Source organism: Entelurus aequoreus, linkage group LG23 (assembly GCF_033978785.1).
Source record: "Entelurus aequoreus isolate RoL-2023_Sb linkage group LG23, RoL_Eaeq_v1.1, whole genome shotgun sequence".
NCBI lineage: Eukaryota > Metazoa > Chordata > Actinopteri > Syngnathiformes > Syngnathidae > Entelurus > Entelurus aequoreus.
The window spans coordinates 44,445,881-44,463,380 of NC_084753.1; the positions used below are offsets into that span (position 1 = coordinate 44,445,881).

The window sequence follows — 17,500 nt, forward strand, 5'->3', positions numbered from 1 at the left end:
CTGGTGTTGGTCCACTGTGTTTCATCAAGTCCAGAGTCAATGCAGCTGTGTACCAAGAGATTTTAAAGCACTACATGCTTCTTTCGTCTGTTGAAAAGCTCTATGGAGATGATTTCATTTTCCAGCATGATCCAGCAGTGCCAAAACCAGCAGTAACTGGTGTACTGACCATGGCATTACTGTCCTCCATTGGCCTGACAACTCCTCACCTGAACCCCATAGACAATTTGTGGGGTATTGTGAAGACAAAGCTGAAAGACAATGCAAATGAGCTAATGTACCAAGTACAAGTACCGAGTGCACTCATTGACATTTTCAAATGTTTCATTTTGTTCTGCTGTTATACTCTTTTTTTTACTTGTTCTGAGGAAATATTCAAATTTTTTGAGATAAGGATTTTTTGAGTTTTCTTAAGCTGTATGCCATAATCAGCAATACTAAAATAATAAAAGTCTTGCAATCTTTCAGTTGATGTGTAGTGAATCCAGAATGTATGACATTTCCATGTTTTTAGTTGCATTGCAGAAAATAAAGAACTTTTATCACAATATTCTAATTTTCTGAGACAGTCCTGTGTATATATAGTGTGTCCACCTGTATATATAATGACAATTTAACCCTTTTAACCCTAATTATTGCTAATCAGCATTGAAAAAGTATGCTCATTTTCCCCCAATTGTACGTTGTTTTTAAAAAAAAAACACTCAAACCAATCCCTTTTTAGTTCTTTTATTTCCCATGAGAAAGTAAACACACACACACACACACACACACACACACACACACACACACACACACACACACACACACACACACACACACACACACACACACACACACACACACACACACACACACACACACAGCTCATTACTTCCATCTACAGGAATGCAAGTCATTGATTGATTGATGACTCGGCCGTATTGTGATTCTTTATTCTGTGCTCAGGTGCTCCAAACAATACACCGCCCTCACACTTCCGCACGTACTTGTATCGTGAAGAGAGTACAAATATGTGCGGACAATGCTGCTTGTATCGCAGCACTCTCACTGTCCACTGGAGGCAATCTTGCCTGCAGTCTGGCATGATCATTGATTGATTGATTGATCAACTGTGGAATTGATTGATTATGGAAAAACAACATGGATCCCAAAATGTACTGGCGCAGTGTCAAGCATGGCTTCTTCTCTCCCATCAATCAGGAACATCTTCTTCCATCACAGCCAGTCTTCATATCTGCGTCGCCCTGGGACACATCGACCTTCACTGATTACGCAATGTTTGCTGTGTGTTCACTTACTGCATTGGCCTCTGCTATACAATAGTAATCCATCCATACCGCCGATATCACAGCTGTATGCTACAATATCGATTCTATCATCAACATATCGATACTTTTCATTCTTTAGTTCAGGGTGTCCAAACTTTTTCCATCAAAGTCAAGAGTATTCGGGGGCCTTATTGGTGTTTTTATTGGAAAAATGCTAAAATCAGATTTGGTGTTCAGCTTTGTATTATAGGTGACAAAGTATATTATTAATAATTATTATTATTAGTAATTTTTCTCATTACATACCTGACATTTTTACTTATGCCCCCCCCCCACATTTAAGAATATAATACAAATAATGATATTAATATTATTGTTTAAATGCATAATTTAGCGTGTCAAAATTTCTGCCTGTACAAAAATAATAATGCTAAGTTACACATTTAACAGTGTTTACTATAGTTATTATTCAAATAAAAGTTTTCCTTATTTAATTATTATTTAACTAACTAAACTTGGTTTATATTTTAAGAATATTTAATTTTTAGAGCTTCTAATATTTTAGATCAGGGCTCTCTAAACATTTTCCCCCTTGGGGCTTGATTTGGATATTTTTTTAATTTAAAAAAAAAAATGCTATAAACAGATATTATATATTTAAAGACAAAACTTTGTGTTATAGGTGACTAATTATATTATTATTATTAGTTTAAAAATGTCAGCTGTTGCTCATTTCATAATTTTTTTGCTCTTTTTACATTTTTACTTTTTTTTTTTTTAGAATAAAAATAATGATATTAATTTGATTGTTTAACTGCATTAACTAGTGTATCAAAAAATGATGCCAGTATGTTTATTATGGTTATTTTTCAAAGGAAAGTTTTCCTTATTTTATTTTTATTTAACTAACTAAACTTGGTTTATATTTTAAGAATATTTGTATTTTTATTTGTAGAGCTTCTAATATTTTAGCTCAGGGGTGTCTAAACATTTTTCCCCCAAAGGGCTTGATTTGGAAATGTTTTTCATTAAAAAAAAAAAAAAAATGCCAGTAACAGATATTATATAGTTAAAGACACAACTTTGTGTTATAGGTGACTAATTATATTATTATTATTAGTTTAAAAATGTCAGCTGTTTCTCATTACATACCTTTTTTTTTTGCTCTTTTTTATTACATTTTCACTTGTAAAAATAATGATATTAATATGATTGTGTAACTGCATGAACTAGTGTGTCAAAAATATGCCTGTACAAAAATATTAATGTTCAGTTACACATTTAACAGTATTTATTATGGTTGTTATCATTTTTCAAATTAAAGTTTTTCTTATTTTATTTTTATTTAACTAACTAAACTTGGTTTATATTTTAAGAATATTTGTATTTTTATTTGTAGAGCTTCTAATATTTTAGCTCAGGGGTGTCTAAACATTTTTCCCCCAAAGGGCTTGATTTGGAAATGTTTTTCATTAAAAAAAAAAAAAAAATGCCAGTAACAGATATTATATAGTTAAAGACACAACTTTGTGTTATAGGTGACTAATTATATTATTATTATTAGTTTAAAAATGTCAGCTGTTTCTCATTACATACCTTTTTTTTTTGCTCTTTTTTATTACATTTTCACTTGTAAAAATAATGATATTAATATGATTGTGTAACTGCATGAACTAGTGTGTCAAAAATATGCCTGTACAAAAATATTAATGTTCAGTTACACATTTAACAGTATTTATTATGGTTGTTATCATTTTTCAAATTAAAGTTTTTCTTATTTTATTTTTATTTAACTAACTAAACTTGGTTTATATTTTAAGAATATTTGTATTTTTATTTGTAGAGCTTCTAATATTTTAGCTCAGGGGTGTCTAAACATTTTTCCCCCAAAGGGCTTGATTTGGATATTTTTTTCATTAAAAAAAAAATGCTAGTAACAGATATTATATAGTTAAAGACACAACTTTGTGTTATAGGTGAGTAATTATATTATTATTATTAGTTTAAAAATGTCAGCTGTTTCTCATTACATACCGTTTTTTTTTGTGCTCTTTTTTATTACATTTTCACTTGTAAAAATAATGATATTAATATGATTGTGTAACTGCATGAACTAGTGTGTCAAAAATATGCCTGTACAAAAATATTAATGTTCAGTTACACATTTAACAGTATTTATTATGGTTGTTATCATTTTTCAAATTAAAGTTTTTCTTATTTTATTTTTATTTAACTAACTAAACTTGGTTTATATTTTAAGAATATTTGTATTTTTATTTGTAGAGCTTCTAATATTTTAGCTCAGGGGTGTCTAAACATTTTTCCCCCAAAGGGCTTGATTTGGAAATGTTTTTCATTAAAAAAAAAAAAAATATGCCAGTAACAGATATTATATAGTTAAAGACACAACTTTGTGTTATAGGTGACTAATTATATTATTATTATTAGTTTAAAAATGTCAGCTGTTTCTCATTACATACCTTTTTTTTTTGCTCTTTTTTATTACATTTTCACTTGTAAAAATAATGATATTAATATGATTGTGTAACTGCATGAACTAGTGTGTCAAAAATATGCCTGTACAAAAATATTAATGTTCAGTTACACATTTAACAGTATTTATTATGGTTGTTATCATTTTTCAAATTAAAGTTTTTCTTATTTTATTTTTATTTAACTAACTAAACTTGGTTTATATTTTAAGAATATTTGTATTTTTATTTGTAGAGCTTCTAATATTTTAGCTCAGGGGTGTCTAAACATTTTTCCCCCAAAGGGCTTGATTTGGATATTTTTTTCATTAAAAAAAAAATGCTAGTAACAGATATTATATAGTTAAAGACACAACTTTGTGTTATAGGTGAGTAATTATATTATTATTATTAGTTTAAAAATGTCAGCTGTTTCTCATTACATACCGTTTTTTTTTGTGCTCTTTTTTATTACATTTTCACTTGTAAAAATAATGATATTAATATGATTGTGTAACTGCATGAACTAGTGTGTCAAAAATATGCCTGTACAAAAATATTAATGTTCAGTTACACATTTAACAGTATTTATTATGGTTGTTATCATTTTTCAAATTAAAGTTTTTCTTATTTTATTTTTATTTAACTAACTAAACTTGGTTTATATTTTAAGAATATTTGTATTTTTATTTGTAGAGCTTCTAATATTTTAGCTCAGGGGTGTCTAAACATGTTTCCCCCAAAGGGCTTGATTTGGATATTTTTTTCATTAAAAAAAAAATGCTAGTAACAGATATTATATAGTTAAAGACACAACTTTGTGTTATAGGTGAGTAATTATATTATTATTATTAGTTTAAAAATGTCAGCTGTTTCTCATTACATACCGTTTTTTTTTGTGCTCTTTTTTATTACATTTTCACTTGTAAAAATAATGATATTAATATGATTGTGTAACTGCATAAACTAGTGTGTCAAAAATATGCCTGTACAAAAATATTAATGTTCAGTTACACATTTAACAGTGTTTATTATGGTTGTTGTCATTTTTCAAATTTAAGTTTTCCTTATTTTATTTTTATTTAACTAACTAAACTTTGTTTATATTTTAAGATATATTTTAATTTTTATTTTGAGAGCTTCTAATATTTTTTTTCACCAGGGACTAGATTTGGATTTTTTTTTTAATTTAAAAAAAAATGCTAGAAACAGATATTATATATTCAAAGATTGTAGGTATAGTCTGTGATGAAGCGTTTGGTAGTCATATATAAGTTACCTGATTGTAGGTATAGTCTGTGATAAAGCGTTTGGTAGTCATATATCAGTTACCTGATTGTAGGTATAGTCTGTGATAAAGCGTTTGGTAGTCATATATCAGTTACCTGATTGTAGGTATAGTCTGTGATGAAGCGTTTGGTAGTCATATATCAGTTACCTGATTGTAGGTATAGTCTGTGATGAAGCGTTTGGTAGTCATATATCAGTTACCTGATTGTAGGTATAGTCTGTGATGAAGCGTTTGGTAGTCATATATCAGTTACCTGATTGTAGGTATAGTCTGTGATGAAGCGTTTGGTAGTCATATATCAGTTACCTGATTGTAGGTATAGTCTGTGATGAAGCATGTTGTAGTCATATATCAGTTACCTGATTGTAGGTATAGTCTGTGATGAAGGGTTTGGTAGTCATATATCAGTTACCTGATTGTAGGTATAGTCTGTGATGAAGGGTTTGGTAGTCATATATCAGTTACCTGACGCCGCTGGGTAGGTCCTCTCAGCAGCCATGTGTCTGCGTGTCCCTGGCAGCGCACTTCTGGTAGTGGCGATACGGGCCGTGCTCAAATTCCTCCGCCATCTCTTTGGAAGGAGACGTGAGCGTGCGAGTCACCTCGGTTGAGATTGGTGAGTCTTACCTGAGACGCTGGAGTTGTGCCTTCCTCGGTCTCGCTTCCTCTTCTTGCCCTGGAGAGACAAGACACCGTTTTATGACAAGCTTCGGGTGTTGCTTTGAAATGTTGTCAACTTCCCCACAAAAAAACACTATCATTATTTTTCATGCTGCCCAATTTTTCATATCCGAACCTAAATCAATTTCTTTAAAAAAACCTTCAAAAATGTTTTATGTACAGTGGTGGTCATAAGTGTACATACACTTGTAAAGAACATCATGTCATGACTTTACAATCATTTATTATTATTTAGTGATGTAGTGATTGGAGCACATACTTGTTGTGATGTAGTGATTGGAGCACATACTTGTTGTTGTTGTGATGTAGTGATTGGAGCACATACTTGTTGTGATGTAGTGATTGGAGCACATACTTGTTGCTCACTAAAAACATTCATGAAGTTTGCTTCTTTTATGAATTTATTATGGCTCTACTGAAAATGTGAGGGTCAAAAGTATACATAGAGCAATATTAATATTTGCTTACTTATTTAGTAAGCTTATTTACTTATTTGGTAGGAATGGTGTTCCTGGGATTAAAGGCCTCACCAAACATATTGCTGGGTATTGTGGCCAAACAGCTCCATTTTAGTGTCATGTGACATCACATGGGCAGAGATAAGACCTTCTGGAGGAAAGTTCTGTGGTCAGATGAAACAAAAACGGCCACAATACCCAGCAATATGTTTGGAGGCCTTTAATCCCAGGAACACCATGCCTACCGTCTGCTGCTGGTCCTGTAGTGGGCGTGGTCCACTGGAAACGGGGTTTGTATATATATATATATATATATATATATTTGGCAAATATACCGGTAAATTCTGTGAATTTCATGGCTGTCTTCCAGCGTGGACACTCCGTGGTCACGTACGACCGCCAGACAATTTTGGATGTGGATAGATCTGGCCGTTTTGGACCGAAAGATGCGTACACGTTGGACCTCCTCGCTAGCATGGGAATTCTACACCGGCTACATCCAGCGGCCTGTGAAGCAGCGTATAGTCTAGTACCAGCAGGGACCGTCGATGGAGGAGACGTAAGCGGTGTGATCGGAAGCAGAAGCGGGGATGCCGAGCGGGGCTAACAACAAAGCTAAAGGCTAAACCTCACAGAACGCCGCTTCCTTCCATCCTGCTTTCAAATGTCCGCTCCCTGGAGGACAAACTGGACTACCTGAAGCTGGATTTATATGCAAGATGCGAGATGAGAGACTGCTGCGCCATATTCCTCACAGAAACGTGGCTAAAACCATCTGTTCCGGACGAGGCAGTTAGCATCGAGGGGCTAACTATGTTTCGGTCAGAACTCTCACTGGTAAATCTCGTGGCGGTGGTGTTTGTATATACGTCAATAATGGGAAAATAGTCTAATGTCACTGCCCCCCCGATGTTGAACTATTACCTATAAAATGCAGGCCATTTTATTTACCCAGGGAATTCAGTGCTATGATCTTCACAGTAGTGTACATTCCTCCCAGTGCTAACACCAAAGAAGCTTTGAATGCTTTGTACTGCTCCATCAATGAACTGCAAACTACACATCCAGAGGGACTTTTCATCGTGGCAGGGGACTTCAATCAAGCTAACATGAAAATTGTGTTCCCTCATTTCCATCAGTATGTGAATTTTACAACCAGGGGTGGAAGCACATTGGACATGGTGCACAGCTATATTAAACATGCGTATAAAGCTGCACCCCACCCCCACCTCGGCTCCTCACACCATCTATCTGTGATGCTAATTCCTGCATGCAAGCCCCTGCTGATCAGGAAGCTAGCTACAGTGAAGCAGGTGAGGACCTGGCCAGAGGGAGCCATGTCAGCATTACAAGACTGCTTGGAAACCACAGACTGGGACATGTTCAAAGCAGCCGCCACCGATAATCCCCACACATGTGTGGAGGACTATGCAGAGTCTGTGTCCGCATACATTCAGAAGTGCATGGAGGATGTCAGTGTGATCAAGAACATCCCCACACGGGCCAACGAGAAACCCTGGATGAACAGTGAGGTACGTGCAATGCTGAAGGCTCGGAACAAGGCTTTCAAGTCTGGCGACATGGTAGCATTAAAAATCAGCCAGAACTAACCTGAACCGGGCCATTAAGGTTGCAAAGCGTACTCACAGTCAGAAAGTGCAGGACTTCTTGGAGAACCCCACAAACACTAGACGAATGTGGCAGGGCATACAGGTCATCACTGACTATAAAGCTGCCCCCCGTCCCTGTGACAACAGTATCAGCTTCCTAGATGACCTAAATAACTACTTTGCGAGGTTTGAGGCACTTAACACCACTCCGGCGAGAAAATCCATCCCTCGCCCTGATGAGCAGCCGCTCAACCTGGACATAGCTGATGTCCGGAAAACCCTGAAGAGAGTGAACCCTCGGAAAGCATCGGGACCTGATGACAATCAGGGCAAGGTGCTTAAGGGATGTGCAGACCAGCTGGCTGGGGTTCTCACAGACATCTTCAACATCTGGCTGACCCAGGCTGTGGTACTATCATGTTTTAAGACGGCCACAATCATTCCAGTGCCTAAAAAACCCACAATCTCCTCCCTCAATGATTACCGCCCCGTTGCACCCACCCCCATCATAATGAAGTGCTTGGAGAGGCTGGTAGAGGAATATATTGTCTCCAGACTTTCCCCCACATTCGACCCATACCAGTTTGCTTATCGCCCTCTCCTCTGCACTCCACCTGAGCTTAGAACATCTGGAAGGAAAGGACACACACGTGCGGATGTTGTTTCTGGACTTCAGCTCGGCATTCAACACCATCATCCCGCAGCACTTGGTGAGCAAACCTTGGATTCAGTACCCCCCTTTGCAACTGGCTGCTTGACTTCCTCACAGACAGACCCCAATCTGTGAGAGTGGGCAACAACACCTCCAGTGCCATCTCCCTGAGCACCGGCTCCCCCCAGGGCTGCGTCCTGAGTCCACGTTGATGACCCATGACTGCTGCGCCAGGTCCACTACTAACCACATTGTGAAGTACACAACAGTAGTGGGCCTCATCCGTGACAACAACCACATGGACTACAGGGAGGAGGTGAAACATCTGGTTGACTGGTGCAGAACCAACAACCTGGTCCTGAATGTCAACAAGACCAAGGAGATCATGGTTGACTTCAGGAAGCACCAGTCCAGCCACGCTCCACTCTTCATCAACGGCACAGCGGTGGAGATAGTAAGCAGCACCAAGCTCCTGGGGGTGCAGATAATTGACAATATAACCTGGTCCCTACACACCGGAGCTCTTGTAAAAAGAGCTCAGCAGCGCATGCACTTTTTGCGTGGGATGAAAAGAGCACAGCTCCCTCCCCCCATTCTCAGCACATTCTACAGAGGCACTATAGAGACCACCTGTTGACCAACAACATCTCTGTCTGGACTGGAGCCTGCAGTGCCTCAGACTGGAAGTCTCTCCAGAGAGTGGTGAGGACGGCGGAAAAGATCATCAGGACTCCTCTTCCTCCTATCCAGGAGATCGCAAAAAGCCGCGAAGACTCCTCCCTTACCCCACCAAGGACTGTTTTCACTGCTGGACTCTAGAAAGAGGTTCGGCAGCCTCCGAAGCAGAACCTTGACTCTTGAACGCATCATATATTTATATATATGATGCGTTCAAGAGTCTTCCGACCTGAGGGAAGAAGCTGTTACAGAACCTGGAGGTTCTGCTTCGGAGGCTGTTTGTCATTGTTTTGTGAATGTAAAGGTAATTATTCTGTAAGATGTGTTTTGTGTTGATATCATAATGGGATAAACATTATTTCTTCTCCAATTATTCGGCCTTCATCCGGCCTTGTGGACTACATTCCAGTTGCCAAGCTGAGGAATGAATGATGTGTTCCAGGGTGAAAGTGCAGTTCCAGTCCACTGGAAGACTCACATAGTTTTCTGTGCAGGACCAGTCCGGGTGTTGCAGGCTGTGCAGGACTTTGTGCTCCTCGGCCTGCTGGTAGTACTTGGCCTGCAGCTTCTTGGGCAGAGACTTCCACTGTGGACACGTGGTGTGACCGTGGGTCAACTTACACTTCAACACGACTAAATATGACTTACCATCTTCCCCTGGATCTTGTTGACTAAATATGACTTACCATCTTCCCCAGGATCTTGTTGACTAAATATGACTTACCATCTTCCCCAGGATCTTGTTGACTAAATATGACTTACCATCTTCCCCGGGATCTTGACTAAATATGACTTACCATCTTCCCCAGGATCTTGTTGACTAAATATGACTTACCATCTTCCCCAGGATCTTGTGGACTATATGACTTACCATCTTCCCCAGGATCTTGTTGACTAAATATGACTTACCATATTCCCCAGGATCTTGTGGACTAAATATGACTTACCATCTTCCCCAGGATCTTGTGGACTGAATATGATTTACCATCTTCCCCAGGATCTTGTGGACTAAATATGACTTACCATCTTCCCCAGGATCTTGTGGACTAAATATGACTTACCATCTTCCCCAGGATCTTGTGGACTAAATATGACTTACCATCTCTTCCCCAGGATCCTGTGGACTAAATATGACTTACCATCATGTAGAATTTGCACCTGGCTCGCTGACAACAAGCTATCCATCCACTTGGGTAAAACAGAATCCATCCTGTTTGGGTCCCACATCAAACTTAAGAGAGTCAATCACTTCACCATAAAAGTAGGTGACAGTGTCATCACCAGGAAAGATGAGGTCACCTACCTAGGTTCCATTCTAGAGGCTAACCTTTCCTGTGATAAAATGGCAACCAAGGTAATCAAAAAGGTTAACCAACGAACGAGATTTCTCTACAGAATTTCCTCTCTGGTCAACAAAAGCACCTTGAGGATTCTGGCGGGAACTCTCGTTCAACCCTTTTTCGATCACGCATGCACCTCCTGGTACCCTAGCACCTCCAAAACCCTCAAATCTAAACTCCAAACATCTCAGAACAAGCTAGTCAGGTTACTTCTAGACCTCCACCCCAGATCCCACCTCACTCCTACCCACTTCTCTAAAGTGGGCTGGCTCAAGGTGGAGGACAGAGTTAAACAACTTGCACTGAGCCTAGTCTATAAAATCCGCTACACCTCCCTGATACCGAAGTACATGTCAAACTACTTCCTTAACGTAAATGACCGCCATAACCACAACACCAGGGGGTGCTCCACTAACCACGTTAAACCCAGATTCCGAACTAACAAAGGTCTTAACTCATTCTCTTTCTATGCCACATCAATGTGGAATGCGCTCCCAACAGGTATAAAAGAAAGGGCATCTCTATCCTCCTTCAAAACCGCTATAAAAGTTCACCTCCAGGCAGCTACAACCCTAAACTAACACCCTCCCCGGATTGCTAATAATCAAATGTAAACAATCAAATGCAGATTCTTTTTCTTATGCCTTCTGATCTCTCTCTCTCTCTCTCTCTCTCTCTCTCTCTCTCTCTCTCTCTCTCTCTCTCTCTCTCTATGTCCACTACTTGATGTCCATACCCCCCCCCCCCCACCCCACCCCCCCTCCACACTCCTGATTGTAAATAATGTAAATAATTCAATGTGATTATCTTGTGTGATGACTGTATTATGATGATAGTATATATGATAGTATATATCTGTATCATGAATCAATTTAAGTGGACCCCGACTTAAACAAGTTGAAAAACTTATTCGGGTGTTACCATTTAGTGGTCAATTGTACGGAATATGTACTTCACTGTGCAACCTACTAATAAAAATCTCACTCAATCAATCAATCAATCTTCCCCAGGATCGTGTTGACTAAATATGACTTACCATATTCCCCAGGATCTTGTGGACTAAATATGACTTTCCATTTTCCCCAGGATCTTGACTAAATATGACTTACCATCTTCCCCGGGATCTTGACTAAATATGACTTACCATCTTCCCCAGGATCTTGGGGACTAAATATGACTTACCATCTTCCCCAGGATCTTGTTGACTAAATATGACTTACCATCTTCCCCGGGATCTTGACTAAATATGACTTACCATCTTCCCCAGGATCTTGTTGACTAAATATGACTTACCATCTTCCCCAGGATCTTGTTGACTAAATATGACTTACCATATTCCCCAGGACCTTGTTGACTAAATATGACTTACCATCTTCCCCAGGATCTTGTTGACTAAATATGACTTACCATCTTCCCCAGGATCCTGTGGACTAAATATGACTTACCATCTTCCCCAGGATCTTGTTGACTAAATATGACTTACCATCTTCCCCAGGATCGTGTTGACTAAATATGACTTACCATATTCCCCAGGATCTTGTGGACTAAATATGGCTTACCATCTTCCCCGGGATCTTGACTAAATATGACTTACCATCTTCCCCAGGATCTTGTTGACGGCAGCAGAGTTGGTGATGTTGAACTGCGCCACCACGTTGGGGCTCTGCTCCTTCCTGAACAGCATGAAGGCGTTTGGCGGCTTCTTGATGTACGGCCGCTCCCCTTCTGGCTGGGCGTGGCCACTGTAACACCTGTGTGCTTGGTGAGCAGACCACTTCCTCCCCGCCACTCCCGCTACTTACATGCTCTGCGCCGCGCTGCTGGGCAGATCAAAGGAGATGGTGGCGGAGGACGGCGGCCCGCACATCACCTCGCCGTTTCTACGCCCGTAAAGACACACATTAGCTAACACAATATGTCAACAACACCCTCCCTTGTAGAAATGACCAGATAAGAAGCACCGGGTTCAAACTGACATCACTGAAGGCCTAGGTGGGAAACGCACGGCCTGCCACCGCATATAAAGTATGTATATACATACTGCCCCCCCACACATCAACCCCTGGTCTTTGAGTGGTAAAGGTTGCCGACCCCTGGTCTACGGTGACTTGTGAGTGACACAAGTCAGTCCGCTTATGTCATGTGACTTCCTGCTTATGTCATGTGACTTCCTGCTTATGTCATGTGACTTCCTCCTTTTGGCCGAGAGTCCTGGTGCTGAGGGTGTGGTACTTACAGTCTTCCAATAGGAGGCAGGCCTGGAACTTCAGCCAGCGACATCCCCGACACCTTGTTGTCCTACACACACACACACACACACACACACACACACACACACACACACACACACACACACACACACACACACACACACACACACACACACACACACACACACACACACACACACACACACACACAGAGCCATGATTCATGTCAATCCACCTGGTGCAACAGCTTTCCAAGGTGTGTGCACTCCCTTTTAACTACAGACTAGGGTTGTCCCCATACCAATGTTTTGGTACCGGTACCAAAATGTATTTCCATACTTACTCACCGGCCTCAAACCGTCGGGGTGTGGGGGTGGAGGGTGGGGGGGGGGGGGGGGGGGGGGGGGGGACGGAGACAAAAAGAGGGCCAATGAACTAAAGCAGTTCTTTAACAGGTTTGACACAGTGGCTCCGACAAGCTCCTGCCCCCCCCCAAGACATGCCAGCCGGCCCCCTGACAACTTCAGTGAACCAATCCATCCCCCACTCCCCTCCTCACAGCCCCCCAACTCCAATGACTACCTCCCCCCACTTAACACAGTGAACCAATCCATCCCCCCCCCTCCCCTCCTCACAGCCCCCCAACTCCAATGACTACCTCTCCCCACTTAACACCTCACCCTCAGTTTGATGACCCCCCTCCCCCAACCACCTGAGACCCCCCCCCCCCCCCCCCCCCCCCAGTGTGTCAGAACAGGTGAATGCACAGCTAAATAAGCTACAAACAGGCAAGGCCGCGGGTCCTGACGGTGTGAGCCCCAGGGTGCTCAAAGCCTGCGCCCCACAGCTGTGCTCAAAGCCTGCGCCCCACAGCTGTGCTCAAAGCCTGCACCCCACAGCTGTGTGGTGTGCTCCAGCACATCTTCAACATGAGCCTTAGGCTGCAGAAAGTCCCCACACTGTGGAAAACCTCATGCGTGGTCCCCATCCCCAAGTGCACGCGACCCAGCACGTCCAAGGACTACAGGCCGGTGGCTCTAACCTCCCATATCATGAAGACCATGGAGAGGTTGGTCCTGGAACAACTCCGCCCTACAGTCAAGCCCCACCTGGACCCACTCCAATTCGCCTACCAGCCCCGACTGGGAGTGGCGGACGCAGTCATCTACCTGCTGAACAGAGCCCACACCCACCTAGACAAGCCTGCAAGCAGTGTGAGGGTCATGTTTTTTGACTTCTCCAGTGCTTTCCATACCATACGGCCTGGACTGCTGGGTGTGAAGTTGGAGACGATGCAGGTGGAGGCCACCTTGGTGTCCTGGGTTGTTGATTACCTGACTGATAGACCACAGTACATGTGACTGCAGGACTGTGTGTCTGACAGGCTGGTCAGCAACACCGGGGCCCCACAGGGCACAGTCCTCTCCCCCTTCCTCTTCACCATCTACACCACCCATTTCCACTATCACTCAGAGTCCTGACACCTTCAGAAGTTTTCTGATGACTCTGCGATAGTGGGGTGTATTGAGGATGGTGATGATGAAGAATACAAGGCACTGGTGGAGGACTTTGTCACATGGTGTGGAAAGAACCACCTCCAGCTTAATGTGACCAAGACCAAGGAGCTGATTGTGGACCTGGGAAGCAGGAGGAGTACTCCGGCGACCCCCGTTTCCATCAGGGGGGTGGATGTGGACATGGTTGAGGATTATAAATACCTGGGTGTACACATGGACAACCCATTCCCACTATACTCGCATTATGGACAACACCTCCCACCCACTACACTCACATGATGGACAACACCTCCCACCCACTACACTCACATGATGGACAACACCTCCCACCCACTACACTCACATTACGGACAACACCTCCCACCCACTACACTCACATGATGGACAACACCTCCCACCCACTACACTCACATGATGGACAACACCTCCCACCCACTACACTCACATTACGGACAACACCTCCCACCCACTACACTCACATTACGGACAACACCTCCCACCCACTACACTCACATTACGGACAACACCTCCCACCCACTACACTCACATTACGGACAACACCTCCCACCCACTACACTCACATTATGGACAACACCTCCCACCCACTACACTCACATTACGGACAACACCTCCCACCCACTACACTCACATTACGGACAACACCTCCCACCCACTACACTCACATTACGGACAACACCTCCCACCCACTACACTCACATTACGGACAACACCTCCCACCCACTACACTCACATTATGGACAACACCTCCCACCCACTACACTCACATGATGGACAACACCTCCCACCCACTACACTCACACTATGGACAACACCTCCCACCCACTACACTCACATTACGGACAACACCTCCCACCCACTACACTCACATTATGGACAACACCTCCCACCCACTACACTCACATGATGGACAACACCTCCCACCCACTACACTTACACTATGGACAACACCTCCCACCCACTACACTCACATTACGGACAACACCTCCCACCCACTACACTCACATTATGGACAACACCTCCCACCCACTACACTCACATGATGGACAACACCTCCCACCCACTACACTTACACTATGGACAACACCTCCCACCCACTACACTCACATGATGGACAACACCTCCCACCCACTACACTCACATGATGGACAACACCTCCCACCCACTACACTTACACTATGGACAACACCTCCCACCCACTACACTCACATGATGGACAACACCTCCCACCCACTACACTCACATGATGGACAACACCTCCCACCCACTACACTCACATTATGGACAACACCTCCCACCCACTACACTCACATTACGGACAACACCTCCCACCCACTACACTCACATTATGGACAACACCTCCCACCCACTACACTCACATGATGGACAACACCTCCCACCCACTACACTCACACTATGGACAACACCTCCCACCCACTACACTCACATTACGGACAACACCTCCCACCCACTACACTCACATTATGGACAACACCTCCCACCCACTACACTCACATTATGGACAACACCTCACACCCACTACACTCACATGATGGACAACACCTCCCACCCACTACACTCACATTATGGACAACACCTCCCACCCACTACACTCACATGATGGACAACACCTCCCACCCACTACACTCACATTACGGACAACACCTCCAACCCACTACACTCACATTACGGACAACACCTCCCACCCACTACACTCACATGATGGACAACACCTCCCACCCACTACACTCACATTATGGACAACACCTCCCACCCACTACACTCACATGATGGACAACACCTCCCACCCACTACACTCACATGATGGACAACACCTCCCACCCACTACACTCACATTATGGACAACACCTCCCACCCACTACACTCACATGATAGACAACACCTCCCACCCACTACACTCACATGATGGACAACACCTCCCACCCACTACACTCACATGATGGACAACACCTCCCACCCACTACACTCACATTACGGACAACACCTCCAACCCACTACACTCACATTACGGACAACACCTCCCACCCACTACACTCACATGATGGACAACACCTCCCACCCACTACACTCACATTATGGACAACACCTCCCACCCACTACACTCACATGATGGACAACACCTCCCACCCACTACACTCACATGATGGACAACACCTCCCACCCACTACACTCACATGATGGACAACACCTCCCACCCACTACACTCACATGATGGACAACACCTCCCACCCACTACACTCACATTATGGACAACACCTCCCACCCACTACACTCACATGATGGACAACACCTCCCACCCACTACACTCACATTATGGACAACACCTCCCACCCACTACACTCACATGATGGACAACACCTCCCACCCACTACACTCACATGATGGACAACACCTCCCACCCACTACACTCACACTATGGACAACACCTCCCACCCACTACACTCACATGATGGACAACACCTCTCACCCACTACACTTACACTATGGACAACACCTCCCACCCACTACACTCACATGATGGACAACACCTCCCACCCACTACACTCACATGATGGACAACACCTCCCACCCACTACACTCACATGATGGACAACACCTCCCACCCACTACACTCACACTATGGACAACACCTCCCACCCACTACACTCACATGATGGACAACACCTCTCACCCACTACACTTACACTATGGACAACACCTCCCACCCACTACACTCACATGATGGACAACACCTCCCACCCACTACACTCACATGATGGACAACACCTCCCACCCACTACACTCACATGATGGACAACACCTCCCACCCACTACACTCACATGATGGACAACACCTCCCACCCACTACACTCACATGATGGACAACACCTCCCACCCACTACACCCACATGATGGACAACACCTCCCACCCACTACACTCACATTATGGACAACACCTCCCACCCACTACACTCACATGATGGACAACACCTCCCACCCACTACACTCACATTACGGACAACACCTGCCACCCACTACACTCACATTATGGACAACACCTCCCACCCACTACACTCACACTATGGACAACACCTCCCACCCACTACACTCACATTATGGACAACACCTCCCACCCACTACACTCACATGATGGACAACACCTCCCACCCACTACACTCACATTATGGACAACACCTCCCACCCACTACACTCACATGATGGACAACACCTCCCACCCACTACACTCACATGATGGACAACACCTCCCACCCATTCTCCCTTTTCTGTCTCCACACTGTGTCT

At 43.0% G+C, this 17,500-nt stretch overlaps 1 protein-coding gene across 4 annotated transcripts in view; it reads right to left on the bottom strand.

The window, feature by feature from the left end:
* Window positions 1-730: 730 nt before the first annotated feature.
* LOC133641132 (transcription factor Sox-5-like) overlaps window positions 731-17,500 on the bottom strand; it is a 21,258-nt gene continuing 4,488 nt past the window's right edge. For 2 of the 4 annotated variants that reach the window (XM_062035017.1, XM_062035015.1), the window contains exons 3-9: window positions 12,689-12,750; window positions 12,255-12,332; window positions 12,047-12,203; window positions 9,591-9,698; window positions 5,661-5,709; window positions 5,499-5,604; window positions 734-1,247 (exon numbers count right to left, since the gene is read on the bottom strand). In XM_062035017.1, coding sequence (XP_061891001.1) covers window positions 5,522-5,604; window positions 5,661-5,709; window positions 9,591-9,698; window positions 12,047-12,203; window positions 12,255-12,332; window positions 12,689-12,750 — 537 coding nt within the window. In that variant the 3' untranslated portion in view covers window positions 734-1,247; window positions 5,499-5,521. Of the gene's footprint in view, window positions 1,248-5,498; window positions 5,605-5,660; window positions 5,710-9,590; window positions 9,699-12,046; window positions 12,204-12,254; window positions 12,333-12,688; window positions 12,751-17,500 lie in introns of all 4 variants that reach the window. The other 2 variants (XM_062035016.1, XM_062035018.1) reach the window with 2 other exon arrangements.